At 37.1% G+C, this 26,471-nt stretch overlaps 1 protein-coding gene and 1 long non-coding RNA gene across 11 annotated transcripts in view; both read left to right on the top strand.

Annotated features, from left to right (window-relative positions):
- Positions 1-18,703, top strand: part of GCFC2 (GC-rich sequence DNA-binding factor 2) — a 47,528-nt gene extending 28,825 nt beyond the window's left edge. For 3 of the 10 annotated variants that reach the window (XM_041755524.1, XM_041755520.1, XM_041755525.1), the window contains 6 exons: positions 1,586-1,707; positions 9,038-9,114; positions 11,277-11,343; positions 13,235-13,381; positions 17,045-17,169; positions 18,017-18,703. In XM_041755524.1, the coding sequence (XP_041611458.1) occupies positions 1,586-1,707; positions 9,038-9,114; positions 11,277-11,343; positions 13,235-13,381; positions 17,045-17,169; positions 18,017-18,134 (656 nt within the window). In that variant the 3' untranslated portion in view covers positions 18,135-18,703. Of the gene's footprint in view, positions 1-1,585; positions 1,708-9,037; positions 9,115-11,276; positions 11,344-13,234; positions 13,382-17,044; positions 17,170-18,016 lie in introns of those variants that run through there. The other 7 variants (XR_005987853.1, XR_005987851.1, XM_041755521.1 and 4 more) reach the window with 6 other exon arrangements.
- Positions 14,150-16,911, top strand: LOC121491098. Its single transcript, XR_005987859.1, has 2 exons — positions 14,150-15,144; positions 15,348-16,911. It is a non-coding gene; the product is annotated as an uncharacterized LOC121491098 (long non-coding RNA).
- Positions 18,704-26,471: the final 7,768 nt, after the last annotated feature.

Genomic DNA, 26,471 nt, shown 5'->3' with positions numbered 1-26,471 from the left:
ACCACTTAGAAAGCTTTTGCAGTAATCCAAGCAACAGATGATAGATACTAGCTTAGGGTAGGGTATTAAAAGTGGAGGTGCTGAAAAGTGGTCAAATTCTGCATACATTTAAAGGGAGCACTAACAATTTGCTAATGGATTGGTTGTGTGGAGCAAAAGAGAGAGGAATCAAAAGTGACTGCATGGGTTTGGGCATGTGGAAGGACAAAGTTGCCATTTCCTGAAGTGGAGGAGACTGAGAGGACCACATTTAGGGTAAGGAGGTGTTATCAGGAGCTCAGTTTGACAAATGTTGAATTTGCGATGCCTGTTATCCAAATAGAGATGCCAATTAGGTTGTTGAATATGTGAATCTAAAGGAGAGGTCCAAGTAGCAGACATAAATTCGGAATTATCAGCACATAGATGCCATTTAGAGCCATAAAACTGACCTTAAATACTAAGGGTATAAATGTAAATAGGAAAGAAGAGCTAAGTGACCTGAGTCCTGAGGTACTCCAGCATTTATGAATCAAAGAGATGACAGGCACCACCAGTAAAGGAGACCACAGAGGTAGGTGGGAAACCAGGAATGCTATCCTGGATGCCAAGAAAAGAAATGTTTGTAAGGGGAGTGATCAACTTTCCCAATTGTTGCTGATAAATCAGATGGGGACTAGAATCAACCCATCAGGTTTTGCAGTGTGAAAGTCATTGCAATGGTAAGAATAGGTAGAATGGTTAGAGATAAGGCCTAATTGAATAATTGAAATGAATTCAAGAGTTAATAGGAGGAGAGAAATTAGAGATGGTTTTTGAAGAATTTTGTTGTAAAGTGAAGGAAAATCAGGCAGTACTAGAGGGAAAAGAAGGGTCAAGGGAGGGATTATTTTCAATATAAGAGAATAATTCTTCTAAGGCTAATGGGAAAGATCCAGTGGAAGTGATAGCAATACTGAAATTAAAAGGGTGAATTCCAGAAACAGGATCTTCCAGTAATCCAAAGGGGTTGAGACATTTTGTACAAATAAAAGGTTGGCCTTAGCGAGGACCATAGGTGCTTCATCCATAAGAATGGAAGACAAGTTGAGAGTATGTGGGCATACATGTAGGTAAATGTGTAGATTCTGCAGTAGTTGCTTGTCTGTTTTCCATCAGTTGAGGAAGTCATCAGCATGAGGGTGAAAGCAAAGGAAGAGAAAAAAGTAAATAGTCGTCTAGAAAAGCTAAGTTCATATACTGAGAAGAAAAAGACATAAAATGATCATCTGGGTGAGAGGGAGGTGGAATGGGCCAGGGAATACTAGGCAGAGTGAAGGGCTTACTGGAGTTTTACCTTGATAAGTTTAAAGTGTATTTTTTTCCTAGCCATGTTTTAGCAACATGGTTAGAGCCATAGACTCAGTGACAGGTGACTGAGTTAGAAAAATTCAACAGAGCCCAAAAAGGACAAGGAAATTGATGTATGCAAATACATAATGGTAATGATTGGCATGGATTTTAAATTGCGTAGGATGGAAGTCTTTGCTAAAGGCCTCAGCTGTTTATTTGCGACAAGTAAAGCAATCTAGTAAATAAATTGTACACTACTGAAACTTTGTTTCAGACTTTGTAGAATTCATTTGGGATCCCTTGTCGACCTCACAAACAACAAGTTTAATAACAAACTGCAGAGTGATTCATGAAGAACTTTCCACTTGTGCAAATGAAGTTAGTAAAGGCAAACAGGTAATAATTTCTAGAGTTGTAAACTTCATGATTCATTTATAGGTTAATGTAATTTTGTTATCTTTGTTTACAGAAGATGCAAAAAGAAATAATTACCAAAAAACAATTTGGGGAAAAATAGATTTACTTCCAATTTATAGAAACTAGGATTGAGGGGACACCTGGGTGGCTCAGTCAGTTCAGCACCTGCCTTCAGCTTAGGTCGTGATTCCAGGGTCCTGGGATCGAGCCCCACATTGGGCTCCCTGCTCATCAGAGAGTCTGCTTCTCCCTCTGCTTCTGTGCTCCCCCCATTCATGCTAACTCTGCTCTCTCTCTCTCTCCTTCAAATAAATAAATCTTCAAATAAATAAATGTAATGTTTAAAAAAAAACCTAGGATTGACCATTCCTTCTTTATAATAATAAAAGAATATACCTTCATATTTATGAACACTAACAGGAATGGCAGTTATTATTAATTATAGGATATATGTACATATAATAAGACCCAGATTATTATTTTTATTCTTATTAGATTATTCCTCTCTGTTTAGTGGTCTGATTTTTGTTCTCATGGTCAAGCCAGCCATTTTTCAGGTTGGTGACTATACATTGGCACTGCAGAGATAAACAGGTATAAAATACATTTGGGCAAACTTGTTTCTTCTAAAAGAAAAAGATTATTTACTTTTGTTCTTTTGGCAGAAATCTGGTAGATTGTGGCTTTGCTTTAACAATGATTTTAAAATTAGGTTAACATTCATTAACTAGTTATTTGTAATCTACCAAGTTAAGAGCTATAATCTCTTTAAGGATTCAAAGTTCAGTAGGATACGGAGCACCTGGCTGGCTCAGTCAGTTAAGGCATGTGAGTCTTGATCTTGGAGTCGTAAGTTCGAGCCCCACATTGGGGTGTAGATTATACTTAAAAAAAAAAGTTCAATAGGATAGATTTTCATCTCACCATGATTTAGAATTGAGTTTTACTCAACATAAGACATAGGAGAGACCTTTAAGAGGCTTTGGTGGGAGTTTGTTAAATCTTTTATTGTGGCATTCTTTTTTTATCATTCTGTTTGTTGATGAGAATGTCATATATTTATACAGTTAAATCAGTAAACCAAGTATATGTTGACCTTTAAGGAAATTGAGGGAGATTGTCAGTCTGGAGAGCATCTAGAGTAGAATGACCAAGGTAGTTGAGAAACAGGGAAGCATGTCGCATTCTTACTCTGAACACCATTAAATTTTAGCACTGGGAATTATTATGAAGGAGGAAAGGCTGTAAGAAGAGGGAGAAGGGGGAAACCTGTATGATTCTGCTCTCAAGAAGCATGTAATTTTAAAGGAGATAAGATGAATATAAATTGTTATTTAAGGGGTGCCTAGGTGGCTGAGTCGGTTAAGCTCCCTCTTGATCTCAGCTCAGGTCTTGATCCTCCAGGTCATGAGTTCAAGCCCCACGTTGGACTCCACTCTGAGCATGAAGCCGCATTAAAAAAGAAAGAAAAAAAAAAAACTTCTTTAAAATAAGAAGGGAGAGGTGGGGGAAAGGCAAGGAACACTTATTTAACTCCTGCTCTGTACTTGGCACTCTGTTAACAGTCTTATAACCTGTGTCATCTTACTTAGTTCTGATAGCTCTGTTAAAAAAAAAAATGGGTGATTCTTTTTACAGATGAAGAAACTGAGTCTCAGAAATTTGTTCATAGTAATACCTTGAATTAGAACTATGATTTGTTGGGCAGCCCAGGTGGCTCAGCGGTTTAGCACTGCCTTCAGTCCAGAGCGTGATCCTAGAGACCTAGGATCGAGTCCTATGGCGGGCTCCCTGCATGGAGCCTGCTCCTCCCTCTGCCTGTGTCTCTGCGCCTCTCTCTGTGTGTCTCATGAATAAATAAAATCTTAAAAAAAAAAAACAAAAAAAAAAAACTAGGATTTGTTTTTGGGTTTTTTTTTTTTTTTTAAGATTTTATTTATTCATGAGACACACAGAGAGGCAGAGGCACAGGCAGAGGGAGAAGCAGGCTCCCCATAGGGAGCCCAATACAGGACTTGATCCCAGGACTCCAGGATCACGTCCTGAGCCAAAGGCAGACGCTCAACCGCTGAGCCACCCAGGCATCCCTAGAACTAGGATTTGAACCTTAATCTTACTTTAAAGCCTACACTCATGTCACTAACCACATTGCCTCCCCTGAGCAGCCCAGCTAAAATACTATGAAATGTTCAAGTGGCATTTGATGAACTGGGACCTAGTGGAAAGTAAAGGATTTGAACAGATAGCAATTATGATGGAGAGGAAGGCATTCTTCACCTCCCTCCAACAGGATAAAAACATATAACATGAAAATCATTGCAGAAATTAGAGATATTTAACTTAGAAGAAGATATACATGAAGATGCTATATTTGAAGGAGGAATGGCTTTAATCTATGTTGTTACAGAGCATAGAACCAGGATTAGTAGATAAGAGCCACAGGAAAGTAGTTATGGAATCTTATATTTGCTCTCTATATGGGATTATGTAATTATAACCTAAATAGTGCTTTACTGTTTATTAAACACTTTCACATTGTTTCCTTTGATCTTCAGAGCCTTGTAATATCTGTTGACTTTAATTTCATTTTACAGATGAAGAAGCTGGGGCCCATAGGGCGCTCACTTGTAAAAGGTCGCTTGGGTACTAAGTGGTAGATCTGGCACTTCGTAGTTTGTAATAACTAAAATCTTTCAAAAGTGTTACGATTCACTCATGAAGTTTTTAGATTGGGAATTTTTGTTCTGGAAACCTTCCCACTATGAATGTTGAAAATGGGTTCTTTGTGTAGATAGTAGGAGACTGGACTTCATCATTTTTCAGCTTCAACAGTGTTGGCATTTGGAGCAGATAATTATTTGCTGTGGAAAGTTGTCCTGTGCATTGTAATATGCTTAGCACCTTCCTTGGCCTCTGACCACTAGATTCCAGTAGTGCTCCCTAGTCTTGACAACCAAAAATCTCTCCAGACATTATAATATTCCTTGGGCATAGCACAGTCACTCCTACTTAAGAATCACTGAACTACATAGCGTTAGTGGCTACTAAGTTTGCCTTGCCAGAGAGATCACTGTATTTTTTTCAGTGATGTGTAAGAAATTGAAGAGAATGAAAATGGTTCTAGAAGAATGGAATCAGACAGCAATAGTTCCCATTTTCAAAATGAGAAGTAAATGTTTCTGTAAGCTAATGCCTAGTTAAGAATGGTTTTGATTCTTGTTAAGATTCTAAAATAGATTATTATAGAGGTAGATTATAAACACTTGAAGTGGTGATGACTATAATCTATCACTGATAGGGTTCCTTAATGCAGGTGATTGTTTATCGAAGCAAATTCTCACATATTATCTCAGTTACTTTCATAGATGAATAAGATACTGTGCAGTTAGAGTAGGTAGTGTATTTAAGTATGTTATGATTGTTCCTGTGGATCTAATGGGGAAAGATAAGCTTAGCAGTGGTACAGTTGGGTACAATAAACTGGAAGAGTATACAGAATACTGGACCAAGAGGGATGTGGCTATCTTTAGGGGGAGTCTTTTAGTATTAGATATCTTCTAAATATTGGCCCTGTTCAATATTGAACTGGATGAAGATATGTAAAATGCATGCTAATAAAATTTGCCAGTGGCACAAAGTTAGGAATTCTGCATAGACTTATGGATAGTAGAATAGTATCTGAAAAGATTTCAGACACTGACTTTCAAAATACACGATGTAAAAGAAATGTATATTATGTTCTACCCCTGTATTAAAACATTCAACTGCATAAATAAAAGATAGGAAAGAACAGCCTTGAAGCAGCACAGGTAAACCAAAGAGGGACATAACCAGCAGTAAACCCAATATGAGCTAGTTGTGTCACTTGAGTACCAGAAAACCTAAGGGGAGTTCTTTCTACTGAGTGTGTGCTATTTTGAGTAAAAATGTTGATAAATGCTTTGCTCATAGATAAGACTTCCCTGGTTATGTTGCATATAATTCTGGATGTAAGGGTATTAAATAAATGGGAAGTGTCTAAGATGGTATGGAAACAGAAAATCTAGAAAAGTGAGATATCAGTCTTCAAATCTGAAGAATTGTCATGTGGAAGGGAGATTAGATTTGTTTTATATATGATACTAAGAAGTAAATTAGGGAGGACCAAGGAGTGGAAGGCATAGAAGTTTGTTGCTCTAACAGTTAATAGCTGCCCAAAGTTATGGGCAGCCTCAGGAGATCATGATTCCCTATCACTACTTGTTTTTAGGCATAGGTTGGTTGACCAGTTAGTGGAAATGTGAAAATGATATCAAGTGTTTAGATTGCTAGTTTTCAGATTTTTTTATCAACAGAACTTTTTTCACATAAAATCTTACACACCCCTATACACAAACACACAAAAGCAAAGCTGCTTTTGTTGTGATGAGCACCTGCCGTCACTCTCCCTTGAAGGCCTCAATATCTGGCCAAGCCACCTAGGATTATCTCTCTAGATATAAAGAGCAGTGTAAAAACTACTAGATAAAGCTTATAAGAGTCTTTTCAAAGCAGTTTTAAAGAGTGTACAGAGTATGTGTGTGTGGTGGTTAAAACTTTACTGTTCAGAGCACTTTCCCACCACCACCAAATAATGTATTTGAATATTTGGAAAAGGTAATGAGCTCAGAGTTTTAAAATACATGAATTTGTTTTAAATAATTTTTTTAGAAATAATGTCAAACTTACCAAAACTGTCATGAGTAAAAATAGCATACTCATAGGCCTTTCACCCAGATTCACCTATCATTAATATTTTGCCCCATTTACTTTATTATTTGCTGTCCCATTGTATGTATATATGATTTGTTTCTCCTGAACACTTTGAGAGTAAATTGCATATTTGCTAAGAATAAAGGTAGTCTATTACATAACTGTTAGGTTTTCTTTTTAATGATCGGCGGACAAAATTAAAGACAGCAGAGCCAGGCGGTAGGTTCGATAGTGCTTTAATGGGGAGGGCTCCCGGGGAGGTTCAGTGACTGGGAGAGGAGGCCTGAGTTAGGGAAGTCAGGGAAGTCGCACCTAGGCAAAGGCAAACTGCAGGAGGGTTTATCTAGAGTTTTCGGCGGGAAGATGGGGGCAGGGCAGCATTCCGATTGGGGCAGGGTTACAGGTCTTTGTAAGCTAAGTTAGGTTGGGTGACAAGGCGGCATTATCTTGAGGTTGCTGGCCTCGGGTCGGCCATTTTGAGGTCCGTGGTCTTGCCAGCCCAAAAATAACCATGGGACACTTACCATTTTTAGTAAACTTCCTGATACTTAATCTACCATCCATATTCCATTTCCCATCATTTGACTCAATAAGGTCTTTTATAGCATTTTTTTAGACTACTTTTTAAGAAACAAAAATTTGAACAATATAGAAATATCGGTCAAGGCTAGTATTCAGCATGATGTAAATTAAATGAAAAAAACAAAACATAACTGTCTTTTCTAGTACAAACACTAATTTAGTAATCTGAATAAGTTCAGATACTACTTTGGGAGATAATACCTAGAAAGTGATCTTTATTCTTTTAAAATAATTCAAAATATTTTAGAAATGGGATTTTAAAAGGTGAATTTTGTTTTTAACATTAAATAGTGATAAGTGGCCACTGGAGGAATATGTCAGACATATTTAAGTGGAAAAAAAATAGGACTTCAGTTAGATATACTTGGGGAAAAAATATATTTGGTTGAATTCTACATTTATGAGTAATTTGGTCAGTATAAGGTTTTTGACAGCTTAATTTGTGCTATATACATTGTCACTGACTTGAAAAATACTCTAGTGTGTTTGGCATTTTTATTTTTCAAATGTGGATTCCTTTTTAAGAGTAAGAATAGGATTTTATTATAGAAATTTTAGTAATACATGAAAAAGAATTTTAATTCCCCTTTTCATCCTCATACAAGGACTTGATACCATTTTAGGATATTTTCATCCAGCCTTTTACTTCAGAGTTATAATCCTGGTGGATGTGTACATTTGTATCCTACTTCTTTCCCTTAACATTATCTCATTAAATATTTAATTTTGCATGTTACTACAGTCTTTACAAACCAGCTAAGTAATATTTTCTTGCAATGGATGGATATAACATGTTATCCTAAAGTCTCTATGATTGAATATTTTGGTTGCTCCCATTCTTTGATATACAAACAATAAAATGAATGTGCCAAAGTGAATTTATTATATCGAAAGACATTGATAAACCAAGAAAGGACCCATAACTAGAGTATATAAAACGCTTCTACTAATAAGAGAATCTAATTTTAGAGACATCTGGGTGGCTCAGCAGTTGAGCATCTGCCTTTGGCTCAGGGAGTGATCCTGGGGTCCTGGGATCAAGTTCCGTATCAGGATAGCCATAGGGAGCCTGCTTCTCCCTTTTCCTATGTCTCTGCCTCTCTATCTCTGTGTCTCACAAATAAATAAATCTTTAACAACAACAAATACATAAACAAGCACCTTTTAATTAGATACTTAGCAAAACGTCATGTCCAAATGGCAAAAAATGTGAGTGGATGCTCAGAGTGCCTGGGTGGCTCAGTCGGTTAAGCATCCAGCTCTTGATTTCGGCTCAGGTCATGATCTTAGGGTCCTGCCTTGGGCTCCAAGCTCAGCAGGGAATCTGCTTCTCTCCCTTACCCTATACCCCTCCCCCTACCAGCATGCATGCTCACCATCTAAAAAGAATCTTTAAAAGAATATGAGTGGATGCTCATCGTCACATTATTCAATAGGAAAATAAAAATTAAAACATAATAAAGTATGCATACCCCAGGAATTGCAGACATTAAAAAACAAAAGGATACCACATATTAGTAAAGGTGTAGGGAGACTGGATTTCTCATACATGGCTGGTGGAAATGTAAATGGGGTATCACTCCTTCAGAAAACAATTTGACATTATGTACAAAGTTGAATGTATAAGAATAAACTAAATTCCAGCAATTCCATCCTTGTTTGTGTATCTGTTAGAAATGTATGCCTGTATATATTAAAAGACATGTATAAGAACTTTTATACAATGTTGTGTGTAATATAGACCCCAAACTGGAAACCATCTGAATGTCCCATCATTAGTATTCATGTGACAGCATATACTATATATCAATGAAAATGCACTAGCTACAGCTGTATGCACCAACGTGGGTGTAAAGTTCTCTGTACCTGATTGATATTTATTTTAACACCTGATTCTATGTGTACAAATTTGTACTTTATTTACCAAAAGAAGTAATGTTAACAGTAAACTTCTAACTGTGACTATCACTGATGCTTTTAAATTCTTATATAATAGGATTTACTTAAATCCATTGTTGTGAGAATGAAGAAAGCAATAGAAGATGATGTTTTTATTCCTCTGTATCCAAAGAGGTAAGAGCTGTTAATTTCTAGATTATATGAAATAGCTAATCACGTAACACAGATTTAAGAATGTAATGCAAAAGAAGCTATTACATGTTCTCTCAAACATACATATGCCTTTTAAGATGCAAATTGAGATTTCAACAAAGTATTGCACACTTTTTCTATGCCATGTATGATACCTGGCACAGTTGGACATAGGTTTTTTATGTTAAGAACATGACAGATGGCATCATAGATTAAATCTAGATTCTGGAGCCCAAATTTACCATTACTAGATATCTGACTTTGGGCCTCTGTGTGCATCAGTGTCTTTGTATGCAAAATGAGGTATTAATGCCTACTTCACAGGACTTTGTGAAGATGAACAGAGTGCTCAGAATAGTGCTTGGCACAGAAAGCCAGAAACTAGCTGTGAATGGTGGATTTGCTTTAGGAAACAAGTAGGGTGTTTTTGTTTTTGTTTTCCTTGCTTGAGACATTCTAGAAAAATGTTGATACATTGATGTCAAAAAAAAATTACTGCCTGTGCTCTCTTCTAGGATTCTTATGGTTTCAGGTCTCACATTTAGGTCTTTAATCTATTTTATTTTTGTGTATGGTGTAAGAAAGTGGTCCGGTTTTCCAGCAACTTTTATTGAAGAGACTGTCTTTTCCCTTTTGTATATTCTTGCCTTTTTTGTTGTAGATCAGTTGCCCATATAAGCATGGATTTATTTCTGATTCTTTATCCTGTTCCATTGACTATGTGTCTATTTCTGTGCCAGTACCATAATGTTTTGACTACTACAGCTCTATACTATGTCTTGAAATCTGGAATTGTGATGCCTCTAGTGTTGTTCTTTCTCATGACTGGTTTGACTATTTGGAGTTTTCTCTTGTTCCATACAAATTTTAATATTATTCTAGTTTTGTGAAAATGTTGTTGGTATTTTGATAGGGATTGCATTAAATCTGTAGATTGCTTTGGGTAGTATGGACATTTTAACATTATTGGATCTTCCAATCCACAAGAATGGAATTAACTTTCCATGTGTTTGTGTTGTATTCAGTTTCTTTCATTCATGTTTTATAGTTAGCAGAGTATAGGTCTTTCACCTCTTTGGTTATTTCTAGAGATTTTATTCTTTTTGGTACAGTTATAAGTGGGACTGTTTTCTTAATTTCTCTTTCTTCTACATTATTATGTAGAAATTTCTGTAAGTTAATTTTGTATCTTATAACTACTGAAGTCACTTATCCACGTAGTAGTTTCAGTGGAATCTTGAGGGTTTTCTATATACAGTATCACAAAGCATATAGTATTTGATGCATATTGATACATCAAGAAGTCATTAGTTTATAATACTGGATCATGAACTGAAGCTATCCAGTGACTATTTGCAGGATAGAAGGCTTTTGTGGAGAGAAAAGAAGGAACTTCTAAGCTTTCTGGCTAATTTGAATTGTTTAGAGATATCTGCATGTAAAAATCATGCACTGTTAAGGTTTGTTTTGTAATGTTTTAAGTAAGAGATCTATTAATTTCTTTCAAAAGTGTAAGTATGTAGTTTTTAAATTTATATTTAAAATGGGGTCCTACCTCCCTCCCTCTCCTGCCATCCATCCAGTTTTTGCCTTTCCTCCTCCATACACATATATGCGTGCAATGATAATCACTGTTAGTAACTTTTTCTTACCATTACAGAATTTCCTCATGCAGTTAGAATACTTACATATACTCTAATCTTATCCCCATCCCCCCGCTTTCTACAGCAAAGGAAATACAGAGTTTTAACCATTGTCTTGTGCCTTACTTTTTTTGACTTAGTACATCTTTGAGATCTTTTCATGTCATCACAAGAGTTTTTTTTCATTCTTTTAAGCTACAGAATATGCCTGCATATAATGTACTGGAACTGGTAAGCATGTGAGTGGTAAGCATTACCAGCAATGCTGTGGATAAGTATAGACCCACCACTCTGTTCATGTGCAAGTATACCCACAGAAGGTATTCACAGAAATAGGGTTGTTGAATCAAAGTGTAATTGTAATTTTGATATCAGAGCACTCCATTTACATTCTGTTAATGTGTTAAGATGTAATCGGGTTGGTTAAAAAACTGATTTTTTTTAAACTCTGGTTCTGAAAGATTATTGTTTGCATTTTGTCCTTCCTGTGTTTCAAATTAGCACTGTAGAAGACAAAACATCACCACATTCAAAGTTCCAAGAAAGGCAGTTCTGGTCAGGTGTAAAGGTAAGCAGAAAAATACAAAAATAAACTTTATTTTAAATCCAGTATACTGGGGCAGCCCTGGTGGCGCAGCGGTTTGGCGCCGCCTGCAGCCTGGGGTGTGATCCTGGAGACTCAGGATCGAGTCCCACATCGGGCTTCCTGCATGGAGCCTGCGTCTCCCTCTCCCTCTGCCTGTGTCTCTGCCTCTCTCTATGAATAAATAAAATCTTTTAAAAAAAAAATCAGTATACTGTAGAGCTGAGATTATCAAACTTCTGTAAAGGACCAAAGAGTAAATATTTTAAGCTTTGATGTCTCTGTTGAACTATTCAACCCTGCCTTTGTGGTGCAAAAACAGTTATAAAACATTATGTAAGCAAATCAGCATGGCTATATTTCAGTAAGATTTACTTATGGACACTGAAATTTTAGTGTCCTAATTTTCACATACAAAATACCCTCTTTCTTTTTTCCCCCAGTCGTTTCAAAATATAAAAACCATTCTTAGTTTGCCAACTCTGCAAAACCAGGCACCAAACTAGATTTAACCCACAAGCCATAGTTGGCCAACTCCTAGTCTAAAAGATGAAGCATCAAGTCATTGCTAAGTCAGTGGTAATAAGGAGGGATGGTAAGAAGTTGGGTTCAGAAGACACTTAGGATGAAGCACTGAAAGGACTTGATGACTAATTATAATTGCATATGAAGATTATGTAGGGTGCTAGCCAAGTTTCTGACTTTGGCAACTTGGTAACTTACAGTGACATTCTTTGAGGGCATTGGAGGAGATACAAGAACAGGTTTGAAGGAAAAATAAAGTTCTGTTTCAGATGGTGAATTGAAGTTATCTGTGGGAAAAATACAGGCGTAGATTTAGAAGTCTGAATTGCAGGGGACAGATTGGGGTTGGAGATTTGGGAGTCAGCCACATGTAGGCAGTATTTGGAGCCATGGTCATGAATGACAACCTCTCAGTAGATGGAGTGAAGCTGAGAAGGTGGCTAAGGACACAACCTTGGGAAACACTGACCTAAGAGGCAGGCAGAGAAAGTGAAGTCTTCAGAGAAGCCTTAGAATTATGAAACTTAGAGCAGTCATAAGAGGGTGGCATCATGGAAACTAAGCAAAGGATTTTTAAGAGTGAAGACAAGGTATTAAATGCCACCCAAGAGAATTAGGAGAAAGACTGAAAATGTTTACTGGATTTGACAATTAATAGGTTATGAGTGACCTCAGTAGGCATATTTTTTTAATAGTGTGAATCCATATTTATTATGTGGATGAGTCAGGGAAAAGACTTTCCAGGAAGAGAGAGCTCAACAATGACACAAAGTGTGGAAAAGCATTGCATGTTAGAGTAATAAATATAGTACTGGGAAGAAAATGGAAAACACCATAAAATTCACAGAAAGATATGGATTGAGAGGAAGGAAGGCAACCAATATTAATTTTATTGGAATTTCTTATGAGGGTTTTAAATTTTACATATCAGAGCAGTGAGGTGGTCAGGTTTGATGGTTTCTCAGGATCACACATTAGTAACAGTGGCATTGGCTTTTAACAGTATTCCTTCATGAATCCCTGTGTCCTGGTGGTCTTGTACCCAATGGCCCCAGACTCTGGGAGTGTGAGTTGAGGAGGAAGATTACTGATCTGGAAAGGCTCCAGTGAAGTTATTTGAGATGGGTTTTGGGTAATAGTCCTAAAAAAAATAGGATGAACAAATACATGAAGTTTGAAAAGAATTAGGTATTTATTCAGAAATGTTTTCTATTGATTTTAAAATTGATATTTTTACCAGTGCTACTGGAGTTTAAAATAGTTTGACAAACATTTTATGCTTGTTGGAGACTACTGCAGTTTTCCTTTAGAGAAACAGTACATACTCACTTGATACTTTATTTTATTTTAGCTCTTCCGCAATATTCTTCTTTGGAATGGACTCCTCCCTGATGACACCTTGCAAGAACTAGGTCTAGGGAAGCTACTAAACCGTTACCTTATTATAGCTCTACTTAATGCCATACCTGGGCCAGATGTTGTTAAAAAGTGCAACCAGGTAACTGTGAAGATTCTAATTTTATCATTTTTAAAAATTCAATTAAAATCTGTTTCGTGGGGCGCCTGGCTGGCTTAGTAGAGTATGTGACTTTTGATCTCAGGGTCATGAGTTTGAGCTCACCTTTGGGTGTAGAGATCGCCTTAAAAAAAAGTTTAAAATCTATTTTATAACAGAATAATTAAAATTGTGGTACTCACATAATAACAAATCAATCTAATAGACTAGAAACTCAAAATCAACCAACCTCTCACTATTTAAGAATTAGTATACTGGTTTGAATTGTCACCAGCAGGGAAAAGAAAAATGATTTAATAAATGGTGCCAGGCCAACTGGTTAATTCTTTACAAAATGAATTTTAAATCCTCAACTTTGACTAAATACCAGCATAAATTTCAGATGAAATAAAATGTAAAAATGAAACTGTAAAAATATTGTACTAAGAAGACAAACTTAATCTGTTTGTAAGGGAGTCCTTTTGAACTTAAAAGCAAAAGAAAAAATGGAAAACTGTAAGCGATTTGATGAAAGTATAAAACTTCAGTAAATGAAAAAAACATTTAAAAGGTATCAAGAGGGGGAGCCCGGGTGGCTCAGTGGTTTAGTGCTGCCTTCAGCCCAGGGTGTGATCTTGGAGACCCAGGATTGAGTCCTGCATCAGGCTCCCTGCATGGAGCCTGCTTCTCCCTCTGCCTATGTCTCTGCCTTTCTTTCTCTCTCTCTCTCTCTCTCTCTCTCTCTCTCTCTCTTTTTCTCTCTGTGTCTCTCATGAATAAATAAATAAAATCTTTTAAATAAATAATAAAAAGTATCAAGATTATTTGATCATTGTTAAAACTGGAAGATAGGTCCTTTGGGGTTACCATACGTATTCCTTCTGTTGGTGTGAAATTTTCTATAATGAAAAGTTTAAAAGGAAGGGAGTTGAAAAAAGTTATAAGCTATAACAAAGATTAATGTCCACACTTTTAAAAAGCTCTTTAAAATTAGAAAACAATTCAGATATTCCAAGTAAAAATGGACAAAAGACAGGAAATTCACAAAAAAAAGTAAAAATAATTTCTAAACATGTGGAAATGATTAACAAGTACTATCAGAGAAATGCAAAATAATAAAGTAAGGATATTATTTTACCTATTATGCTGACCAGGTATTGGGGTTTTGGGGTTTTTTGTTTTTTTTGTTGTTGTTGTTTTTGTTGTTTTGCTGTTATTTTCTTATTCCTTGTATTGTCCTAAGCATGAGAAAACGACAGCACGTTTCAGGGCCACTTAGAATGGGTGGTACAGGGGTTCTGAGAAACAGTCTGTGCTGGTGGAATGAGGGATAGAATTCTGGAGACTTCTGGCATGATGGCTTCAAAACCTTTAAGGTTCATACCCCTCTGACTTAGGGTAAATGCTTTGAAGTAAAATTGCTAAGATAAATCAGAGATGCACATGTAGATTTGTTAAAGAAAAAAATTGAGATCTAACTGGCTTTATTAAGGATCTGTGAATCAGGCAGTATTCCATATCAACTAGAGAGAGGCTTTCAGGAGCTGTACAAAATGTAAGGTTTTCGTAAGAAAGCAGGTGGGGAAAGAAAGCTATTAGCAAAAGAACGTGATTATTTCAGGCCAGGACATGGTCTTTTTGGGGAGAGGACAGGGATATGGGTTTTATCATGCAGATGACCTCACTAGTGCCTATCCAGAAATCTGGGGATTGACTGTTAAAAAGTAACATTTCTGGGATGAGTTGAAACTGCAGTTAAGTCTTAGGTTTGCTGGGATCCCTGGGTGGCGCAGCGGTTTGGCGCCTGCCTTTGACTCAGGGCGCGATCCTGGAGACCCGGGATCGAATCCCACGTCAGGCTCCCGATGCATGGAGCCTGTTTCTCACTCTGCCTGTGTCTCTGCCTCTCTCTCTCTCTCTGTGACTGTCATAAATAAATAAAAAAAAAAAAAAAAAAAAAAAGTCTTAGGTTTGCTGTTGTAAGAAGTAAATGACTCCATTTGGGGCATGTTTCTTTATCAGAATTTAAGTACAAAGAATATTCTTGTAGCATTATTTATAATAGAAATGGAAACAACCTGAATATCCAAAAACATTGCCTATTCATCAGATAAAAGTCATAGTTAAGAACATGGAAAAAAGTTTATAAATTTAAAAACAACATGAAACAAAGGATAGCAATTCCTAACCCACCAGATATTTTGGGCTGTGATTTTTTCATCATATAGTTTTAAAATACATTATCTCCCCAAAACTGAATTCATTGTCCATGCTATGTATTTCAGGTTCAGTTTAGTCCCCTTTGACCACGAGTCTACTATCAGAAGTAGGGAAGATGCAGGACATTCTCTCCACAGCTTATGGCTAGAAAACCTTGCCAAGGGGGCAGTTGGGTGACAGGTGGTTGAGTGGCCCACTCTTGATTTGACTCTGGTCATGATCTCAGGGTCTTGAGATGGAGCCCCATGTTGGGGTTCTTTCCCTCTGCATCCCACTCCCTCCCCAACCTCACTCACACACATGCTCACTCATTCTCAAATGAATCTTATTTAAAAAAAAAAAAAAAGTAGATAAAACCATGCCAGGACAGTGTGGCTTTAAGTCCTCTGATCATTTATGGAGAAACTAGGTAGTTCTGTGAAAATTTTATTGAGATTGTGATGCAAACCAAAAGAAAAGCATGTGCAAATAACTTTAAGTTTCAGTCCAGTCAGGGCTGGTTTTTAAACCCTAAAGAAGAGATAAGTATTTCTCCCTTAGGCAGTGTGTCTACATTTTTTCTGGATAATTGAAAAAGGTGATTAAATAGGATAAGTCTTTTTCCTCAACTGTGTTTTCAAAATAGTACTTTCCAGAACTTTTATTTAATATTTTTATAATGTATATGTGGTATATTTTGCCCAGCTTTTTACTTTTATAGATACTGATCTTGACCTTACCAATTATAGCATAATCTGTCCAAAACTTTCATTGACTATGGTCTCAGGTTTTTATTTCCTCCCATTCTCTCTCTTTTATTCTTCCTTCTGCTATGAAGAAGGTTTTGTGTTCTTAGGTTTTTTTTACTTAAAACATTTTTTTTATTTTTACTAAAACTTTCCCCAAAATCATGTATTTCCTTTAGCATAATGGTAAGTGTTGGTGTTTTCCCCATAAAAGAAAAATTGAATGCAACTAACTCTGTATGCTTCCATGAACATTTAAAGCAATATATTAACAACAACAACAAAAAAAATCCATGACTTTTTTATTCTATGTATCTTACAATCACCTACTTGATTCCTTATGTAGATCATATGCTAGGTCACCCAATTTCTTAGTATGAAATAATACAAATGCATGTATTTTATATTTATGTTGACTATAAATGTTTTGTGTCTAAGCATTTCTGGTGTTTAGTTTTACATTATGTTTATACAGATTTAATAGCTTGGGAATAGAGAGTATAGAAAGTATTACAAATACCCCTAGAGAGTAGTCATAAAGAATAGTCTATTTTAAGCTGTTGGCATTAAAATACAATTCTCTAAGAAGTATAAACTCTGACAAAAATTCTTAAAATGTATTCAACCGTAAACTGTAAAGATTAAATGAAATGATTGATGTTAGCAAAAGACATTAGATAACTGTCATTAATAAAAACTGACCGTGTGTTTTAATTAACAGATAGCAGCATCATTACCAGAAAAATGGTTCCAAAACTCTGCCATGAGAACATCTATTCCTCAGCTAGGAAACTTCATCCAGTTTTTGTTACAGTCTGCACATAAATTATCTAGAAGTGAATTCAGGTAATTTTGCATATTTATATCTCCATAAGAATAGTTCAAGGATTCTGTTCTACACTCCGCAATTTTTAGAAAGATTTGTACTTTTATTCTAATTTTAAAAGTCTGTGGAAACTACCACTATAGAATTTGTAGATATTTTCATGTGCAACCTTTGGAATCACTATTTTATACTTACACCTCATGCCTAATAGTTCAAATTTTAAATGTAAATGTCTTCCAAAATAAGCATTTCCAGAAAACTATCACACAGGGGAATTTAGGAAACTATAAACAAAAAACCTCTTAATAAGTGTATTGTTCATTTTCCTGACCATTTTAAAATCTCAGCAGTTGTTAAGTACGGGTCTGCAGGCTGCTATTTACCCAGCAATAGCTAGATCTGTTTTGGATATTTCACTAATAGCATTAAATGTTTAGTAAAGTGGTGTTTTGATAAACCACTTTCTCCAAAATGAAATTTTAAAAAAAATTTTTAAAAAGCCCAGATAATAAATAAATAAATAGCCCAGATACATAGCATTTCTGTAGGTAAATATTGTGACTGAGGCTCCAACCAAAGTAGCCCATACAAGCTGATAGCCCCACACCATAACTCAGTTTTCTGATAGATTTAACTGCTTTTTATAGTCATTTGTGTTAAAATTTGCTACCATACATCCACTAATCTACATTTAAACACTGTATGGAAAAAAACAAAAAGAAAAAAACAAAAAAAAATAAACACTGTATGGAAAAGGTAACATTTGAATATTTTATGCTACTGTAGATATTGGCTTAAAATTTTTGTTTCAGATTAATGACTAATGATTCACTATGCTCTCCTAAACATTTTCCTTTTTTTTTTCAGAGATGAAGTCAAAGAAATAATTTCTATTCTGGTGAAAATAAAAGCTTTGAATCAAGCAGAATCCTTCATAGAAGAATATCACCTAGACCACCTGAAATCAATAATTGAAGAAGTTTGAACAAGCTGTGATTTTAATATAATCAAGCTTTGATTTTAATAACAAGCTTTGATTTTAATATAATCAAACTTGCCTCCTTTGGGGATGAGGTGGAGCCAGACTCCATCCCTCCATTCCTTTTACTTTCTGGTATCATGAAAGGCTGCCCCCCTGTGGTGCTTGCAGGAATTAAGCACACAGGAGCACTTAAGTTTAACCTATTCCCTTGGATTCTTTTGACTTCTAATTTATGAAGTTGGGAAACCTTGCTATTTGGACTTTGGTGAGTGTTCTGTACTGAACCATAAAAACATATGTATGTTCTCTTCATTTTAACTATTTCTGTTTACAAATAGGTTAAAATGGAAATTTTAATTGGAATTATTTGCTAAGTATTAACTGAAACATTTTAAGGTTTTAATAACTATCGATTGTCAAATTGTCCTTCAGAAACCTGTACCAATGTATTGTGCCAACACAAGTGTAACAGAGGGCAGTGAACCCCACGCCCCCAGCATAGGCATTATCATTTTTTTTAACTCCTCGCAAATTTAGTAGATATAAAACATTTTAATTATTCATTTTCGCTATTATAGAGTGAATACTTGTTTTTTGTCCATTTATAAATTTTTTTAAAATCATCCATCTTATGGATTTGTCAGAACTTTATATTTTAAAGATATTGATGTTTTTGCCTGTCCTATGTTATAGTTTCTTCACTGATTCTTTTTTTCACTGATATTTTTATTTTAATTTTATGTATGAAGTGTGCTAAGGAAGTACTTGTAGGTAGTAACTCTTTTGTTAGGGTTTTGTCATTGGTGGTAGGCTTAGAAGTGAACTTTCTGAAACAAACTTTCTGATAATGAAAAGAAATTGAAAAAATTACTGCTGTAGCCCCGGTGGTACAGCGGTTTAGCGCTGCCTACAGCCCAGGGTGTGATCCTGGAGACCCGGGATCGAGTCCCACGTTGGGCTCCCTACATGGAGCCTGCTTCTCCCTCCGCCTGTGTCACTGCCTCTCTCTCTCTCTCTCTCTCTCTCTCTCTCTCTCATTCATGAATAAATAAGTAAAATCTTAAAAAAAAAAAAAATTACTAAAACTCTCATTTAGAAATCTTTTCTTAAATATATTTGTTAAATAACTCAAGGGCAACCCTGAACATGTATTTTATAAATTATTGCCCCAAAGATAACCAGGAAAAATTTGATTATATAGGATTTGAGTATGTGGCTTCTGCAGCATGTGGCTTCTGCCATTATCACCTCTAGTTTTGAAGCTGTGTATATTTTAACATATTGTTGTGTTATTTCTACTGCAATGAAGATTTTTGTGATTCACTGTACGAACAGTTTTCTTTTAGTACACGAATTAGGAATAGAATGTCTTCTAGAAAATTCAAACCATTACTGAAAGACAATTAGCATTCCTGCACAATTAACTGTCCCAAAGGAACTGCTGATTTCATTTTAATTTTATCCTTTCAGATCTTTTCTCTACTTACACAACATGTGTATGTTAACATAAATGACAGATCTTTATTGCGTATATGAAATTTCTAATTTTTATTAATAAAATTATATTTGGAAATTTCCCTAAAACTTTTGCATTTTTAATTAAAGATGTGTTGAGGGGGTTCCCTTGCATTTTTAACTTGGGCAGAGAGATTGATCTTTTGATAGAATGGAAAGTATTAGAACTGCTTTCAAAACTATAAATTAGGGGATCCCTGGGTGGCTCAGTGGTTTAGCGCCTGCCTTTGGCCCAGGGCGCGATCCTGGAGTCCTGGGATCGAGTTCCGCGTCGGGCTCCCGGCATGGAGCCTGCTTCTCCCTCCTCCTGTGTCTCTGCCTTTCTCTCTCTCTCTCTGTCTCTCTATCATAAATAAATAAATCTTTTTAAAAAAAAACTATAATTTAAACTCCCAGTAGTTTATTTTTTTTTTTAAGATTTTATTTATTCATGACCAACACAGAGAGGCAGAGACACAGGCAGAGGGAGAAGCAGGCTCCATGCAGGGAGCCCGATGTGGGACTCGATCCGGGTCTCCAGGACCATACCTCAGGCTGAAGGCGGCACCAAACCGCCGGGCCATTGGGGCTGCCCAAACTCCCAGTAGTTTAAATTTCACTAATACTGGGCTTCATTATACTTGGAGTTTGAACCTCAAGATTTTTATCCATCATATACTCTAATTGAGGATACTCAAAAAACATTTGTGAAACCTGCTTTTTTTTTTTTTTTTTAATTTTTATTTATGATAGTCACAGAGAGAGAGAGAGAGAGAGAGGCAGAAACACAGGCAGAGGGAGAAGCAGGCTCCATGCACCGGGAGCCTGATGTGGGATTCGATCCCGGGTCTCCAGGATCGCGCCCTGGGCCAAAGGCAGGCACCAAACCGCTGCGCCACCCAGGGATCCCGAAACCTGCTTTTAATTTAATCCCCAGTGCAGATTTTTTCTTTTTTCCTGTGACCGTGGGATGGATGTGAAGGCAGGCAACACCAGCAAGAACAAAACTGAGATAGCAGTTCTTCTCCCAGCTCAGTTCTCTCCTGGGATTTTTCAGCTTTTCGTTCACATAATGTGAAGTTTTTACAGAATCAGAAAGCTGACTTTTTTAAGACTTACTCACTATGGCTGTTAGGAACCCAAAAAGGGCCATGAAAAAAAAACACCTCAAAACAATTGAATTTTGCATTTTTTAGGCCTGTAACAAAATATTTATGTAGATGGATCCCCAAAATACCATACAAAACCTGAAAAAGACATTTTAAGAAAATAACAGACCAATATCCCTCATGAACATAGGAATAAAAGCCCTTCAAATATTGGCAAACTGAACCTAGTAGTATATAAAAAGGATGATAATTCATCTTGACCAAATAGGTTTTATTCCAAGAGGGCAAGGTTTATCAGCTTTCATCCACTTATGAACAGAGTAAAAGAGGAAATCCATATGATCATCTCAATGATTATAGGAAATACATTGGACAAAATTCAACATCCTCTCATAATACAAACCCTGGAAGTAAAAAAACTCCTCAGTCTGATAAAGGGCATCTGCAAAAGAACATCTGTGCCTAACATCATATTTCATGGTGAAATACTAAACCAAGGATGTCTGCTCTCACCATTTCTGTTCAACATTGTCCCATAGGTCACAACTATACAGTCAAGAAGAAAGCATAAACATTGATACATAAGAGTTTAGAACAGTCATTCACAAATGATATGACCGTTTCCATAGAAAACCTTATGCAATCTGCAAAAAATCAACCAGAACTAATAAATGAATTAATTAGCAAGATCTTAGAAAAATCAAAGCCCAGGGCATGGATTGGAAACAAATTAACAAATTTTAGAAACCATAGCATTCCAGTAGCAGCAAAAAACATCAAATACTTAGGAATAAATTTATAGAAAGATATGCAAGACGTCTTCTTGGCACTAAAGGGCAACACATTGCTGAGACGATGTTTTTAAAACTTGCGAGACCTAGGGCAGCCCTGGTGGCACAGCGGATAGCACCGCCTGCAGCCTCGGGTGTGATCCTGGAGACCCGGGATCGAGTCCCACGTCAGGCTTCCTGTAGGAGGCCTGCTTCTCCCTCTGCCTGTGTCTCTGCCTCTCTCTGTGTCTCTCATGAATAAGTAAATAAAATCTTTAAAAGATAATAATAAATGTAATACCCACACAAAAAAAGCATGTATGAGGGCAGCCCGGGTGGCTCAGTGATTTAGTGCCACCTTTGGCCCAGGGTGTGATCCTGGAGACCTGGGTTCGATTCCCACGTCAAGCTCCCTGCTCCCTGAATGATCTCAGTTATCAGTGAGTACCACTGAAGACCGTACTAATTGCTCTTCATGATACTTTCAAAGGTCATTAGTGGATGTTAACTGAGGAAAACAGGGATATCAGAAGTTTTGTTTTTAACAATCATACTCCATTAGACAAGTGGGTTTTAAGCCGTTTTCTACCCAAACAAACCTAACCTAACAAATTCCCATCAAGAATTAGTACCCTAGAACCACTGTCCTGAAGGATTTCATGTTAGGGATTCAGTGTGATCTAACCAGAAACGCCCCAGAAAGATTCCATAAGAGAATCAAAGACTATTTATGTGGACAATATTCTCTTAAATAGACAAGTCTCATGGAGTTAGTCTAGAGCAATGTGAATTAATGTCAATGAAGATTTTAAAGGCTTTTTTTTTTTTTTTTTATTGATTTATGACAGAGAGAGGCAGAGACACAGGCAGAGGGAGCAGGCTCCATGCACTGGGAGCCCGACGTGGGATTCGATCCCGGGTCTCCAGGATCGCACCCTGGGCCAAAGGCAGGCGCCAAACTGCTGCGCCACCCAGGGATCCCCAATTTTACAGGCTTTTTATTAAATGTCCAAAGAGGATTAAGGTTGACTATTCAATTCAGTATTTTCCTATAGATGGTATTGAGACAGAATTAAGTAACTACAGACCCACAGTTCCCAAATTGAGCTGAGATGCCCTGGGCCCTGTTGTAACTCAGAGACACTGCGGGAGATTTTTAATCTTCAAGGGGGCAGTACTTGACACCAGTCACAAACCACTGGAGCTTCCTGCTCAAGGTTGTTCGGGGTCAACATTAGATCATGTTACATTACTTTAGAAGACAGTATGTGTTTGTGTAGCTGACTTACCAGAGGTTGTTCTTGTTAAAAGCAAATGGAAACCAGCCTTGAAAATTCTCTGAGCCGGCAAAACCGGTTTCATCTTACAAGCGAAAATTAATTTCGCTTATTTTGCAAAAGTGCCATGACCTGGGCCATTTTTTATTTACACCTCTGGAAATCATAAGCCAAACTTAAACTGTTTCCCAAGGTTGATATGAGATCACCACTGACCAATACACTATCATTTAAGAAGATTCTAATGTAACCAATGACTGTGAAGAATAAAGTCACTGCTTTATATATAGAAACTTTATATAACAACATGTAACTGATGGGTGCCTGGCTGCTCAGTTGAAGAATGTGTGACTCTTGATCTTGGGATCGTGAGTTCGAGTCCCACATTGGCCTTACACATTACTGAAAAAAAACTTTAAAAATAACAGCACACACCTGAGCTTCATTCCATGTCTTGGCTTAAGTGCTCCCAGTTCACAAACTGTATTTACCTACTTGGAGTCCTACCCACTCTTAGCTTATGGGCAAAGCCAGGTCAGAACACATGGAAGTTGCATATTCCAGCTGTGTTTGAGCAGAGAGTACAGCAGGCAGAACTGATCATTCTCAGAGCAAAGCCAGTGGCATCATTCAACCAGAGAACTTGGGGTGCAAGTTGGCTTGAATCAAGACCACAGCCTACTTGTCCAAACTGAAAACTAATTCCCCTGCTCCACCCAGGCAGAGAAGCTAATTTAAAATACCACTGAGTGTGGCTCCTGGCCCCTCCTGACCAGGAAGCCTGACTAGAAACACTTGAGAGGACGCTTAGAGCAGGTGTTCCTGCTTTGTCTGGGCAGGGAGCTAGATCATAGGCCCTATCACTGCTGAGTAGCTTCTGGCCCCATCTTAGTAGATGAACTAACCAGGAACACCTGGGAGGCTGCTTGGAGCTAGATCTCCTACTCCACCCTGCAGGGAAGCGGTTAATAGCCCTTCCCACTGCTGAATGTAGCTCCTGAATCCCGCCTCACCAAGTCTGGACATCCAGATCCATGAAGACCAAAAGACCCCAACCAAATAGGTTCAATCTGAATAAAACTACATTGAGACACATTATAAACTGTCAAAAGTCAAAAGCCATATATGGCAAGTCAACATCTAACATATTCTATGGTAAAAGGTTGAAAGCTTTCCCTCTAAGATTAGGAACAAGACAAGTGTGCCCACTCTCACAATTCCTATTTAACATAGTACTGGAAGTCCTAGCCAGAGCAATCAGGTAAGAAAAAGAAATAAAGGCATCAGGATTGGGAAAGAAGAAGCAAAATTGACTTTATTTGCAAATGACATGACTTTATATGTATAAAATCCTAAAGTCTCCCCTCCCCAAAACCTGTTAAATCTAACCAATGAATTCAGTGAAGTTGCAGGAAACAAAATTAACATATAAAAATCAGTAGTGTTTCTACAGAGTAAAAATGATTATCTGAAAATAAATGAAGAAAACAATCCCATTTACAGTAGCATAAAAAAATAAAAATATTTAATTAATTTAACCAGAACATGAAAACTCTCTACATTGACAACTATAAGACATTGATGAAAGAAATCAAAGAAGAGGGATCCCTGGGTGGCGCAGTGGGTTGGCGCCTGCCTTTGGCCCAGGGCGCGATCCTGGAGACCCGGGATCGAATCCCACGTCGGGCTCCCGGTGCATGGAGCCTGCTTCTCCCTCTGCCTATGTCTCTGCCTCTCTCTCTCTCACTGTGTGCCTATCATAAATAAATAAAAATTAAAAAAAAAAAAAGAAAGAAAGAAATCAAAGAAGACACAAATAAATGGAAATGGATCTCACATTCATGGATTGGAGAAATTAATATTGCTAAAATGCCCATACTCCCCAAAACCATCAAGAGATGACATGCAATTGCCATCAAGATTTCAATGGCATTTTTTAGAGGAAAAAAATCCTAAATTTACATGGACAACAAAAGAAAAAAAAACAACGTAATCTTGACAAAGAACAAAATGGGAGGCATCAGACTTCCCAAGCTATATTTTAAAACCAGGGCAATCAAAACAGCATGGTCCTGGCATAAAAACACACACACAGGGCAGCCCGGGTGGCTCAGAAGTTTAGCGCCACCTTCAGCCCAGGGCGTGATCCTGGACACCCGGGATTGAGTCCCGCGTTGGGCTCCCTGTATGGAGCCTGCTTCTCCCTCTGCCTGTGTCTCTGCCTCTCTCTCTCTCTCTCTCTCTCTCTCTGTCTCTCATGAATAAATAAAACCTAAAAAAAAAAAAAAAAGGCAAAATCCCTAAACATTTTTTCACAAAGCAAAAATAACAATGGCCAGTAGGTACACGAAAACCATTATTAGTCAAAATCACTAATCATCAGGGAAATGCAAATCAAAACAATGAGACACTACCTAAGAGCTGTCAGAATGGCATCATCAAAAGAACATGGAAAAACAAATGTCTGTGAGGATGTGGAGAAAAGGGAACCCTGGTGCACTGTTGGTAGGCTTTTAACTTAGTACAGCCCCTGTGAAAAACATTATGGAGTTTCCTCAAAAAATTAAAAATAGAACTACCATAAAATCCAGCATTTACACTTCTGGGCATACATCTGAATGAAACAAAAACCACTGCCAAAGAATTACTTGCACCCCCCACATTCACAGAAGCATTATTTACAATTGCCAAGACATGGAAAACAACCTAAGTGTCCAATGGCAGATGAATGGATAAAGAAATTGTGTTATGTATGTACACACGCATGCACACACACACATCATACACAGAATATTACTCACCACAGAAAAGGAATTCCTGCCTTTTGTGACAATATGGATGGACTTTGAGAGTATTATGCTAAGTGAAAAAAATCAGAGAAAGACAAATACTGTATTCACTAAAAGTGGAAGTAAAACAAATACTCATAAGGAGATCAGATTCATAGTTACCAAAGGCAGGGGGTAGGGAGGGATGGGCAAATTTGAGGAGCGTGGTCAAATGTACAAGCTTCCAGTTACAAGATTAATGAGTACTGGGGATGTAATAACGTACAACACGATGGCTATAAACACTGAAGTAGGGCATATTTGCAGGTAAGAGAGAAAATGCTGCTAAAACTTATCACAAGGAAAAACCCATTTTTCCCTATTTTATTGGTATATGTATGAAAGGATTAAATTTATTGTGGTAATTATTTCACAATATATGAAAGTCCTACTATGCTGTATACCTTAAACTTACATAGTGCTGGATGTCAACTACACTTCAACAAAACTGGGAAAAAACACAATGATAGGAAAGCTTTGTGGCATCTTTACTTGCCCTTTTGATGTGGCAGCAGTCTTGAAAACGGCACCTATACTCAGTGCTAGACCTTGGTCCCTATTTCTGGAGGGAAGAGAACAGACCTCACTCACAAACTATGGTTTATCTCTATTTTAGCCTCTCTTTTGGTATCTGAGGACTGAAGCAGTCATCTGTCTTCCCTAACTTGAAACTCAGTCCAGAAAAGCAGCAGGCATTGCTCAAAATGGGCCTAAGGCAAACCAACAATCCACAAAGGCCTAGGTGCAAAGATAACAATTACAGTTTTACCACCTCAGGTCTGGGAGAAAAAGCTGGGGAAAAGAGAGTTACTTTGGGAAATTAGAATATTCAAAAGCATATACAGGGAAATACAGAAAGCCA

The sequence above is a fragment of the Vulpes lagopus genome, chromosome 5, assembly GCF_018345385.1.
Source record: "Vulpes lagopus strain Blue_001 chromosome 5, ASM1834538v1, whole genome shotgun sequence".
Classification (NCBI taxonomy): Eukaryota; Metazoa; Chordata; class Mammalia; order Carnivora; family Canidae; genus Vulpes; species Vulpes lagopus.
This window is presented reverse-complemented; position numbering and strand designations above follow the sequence as displayed.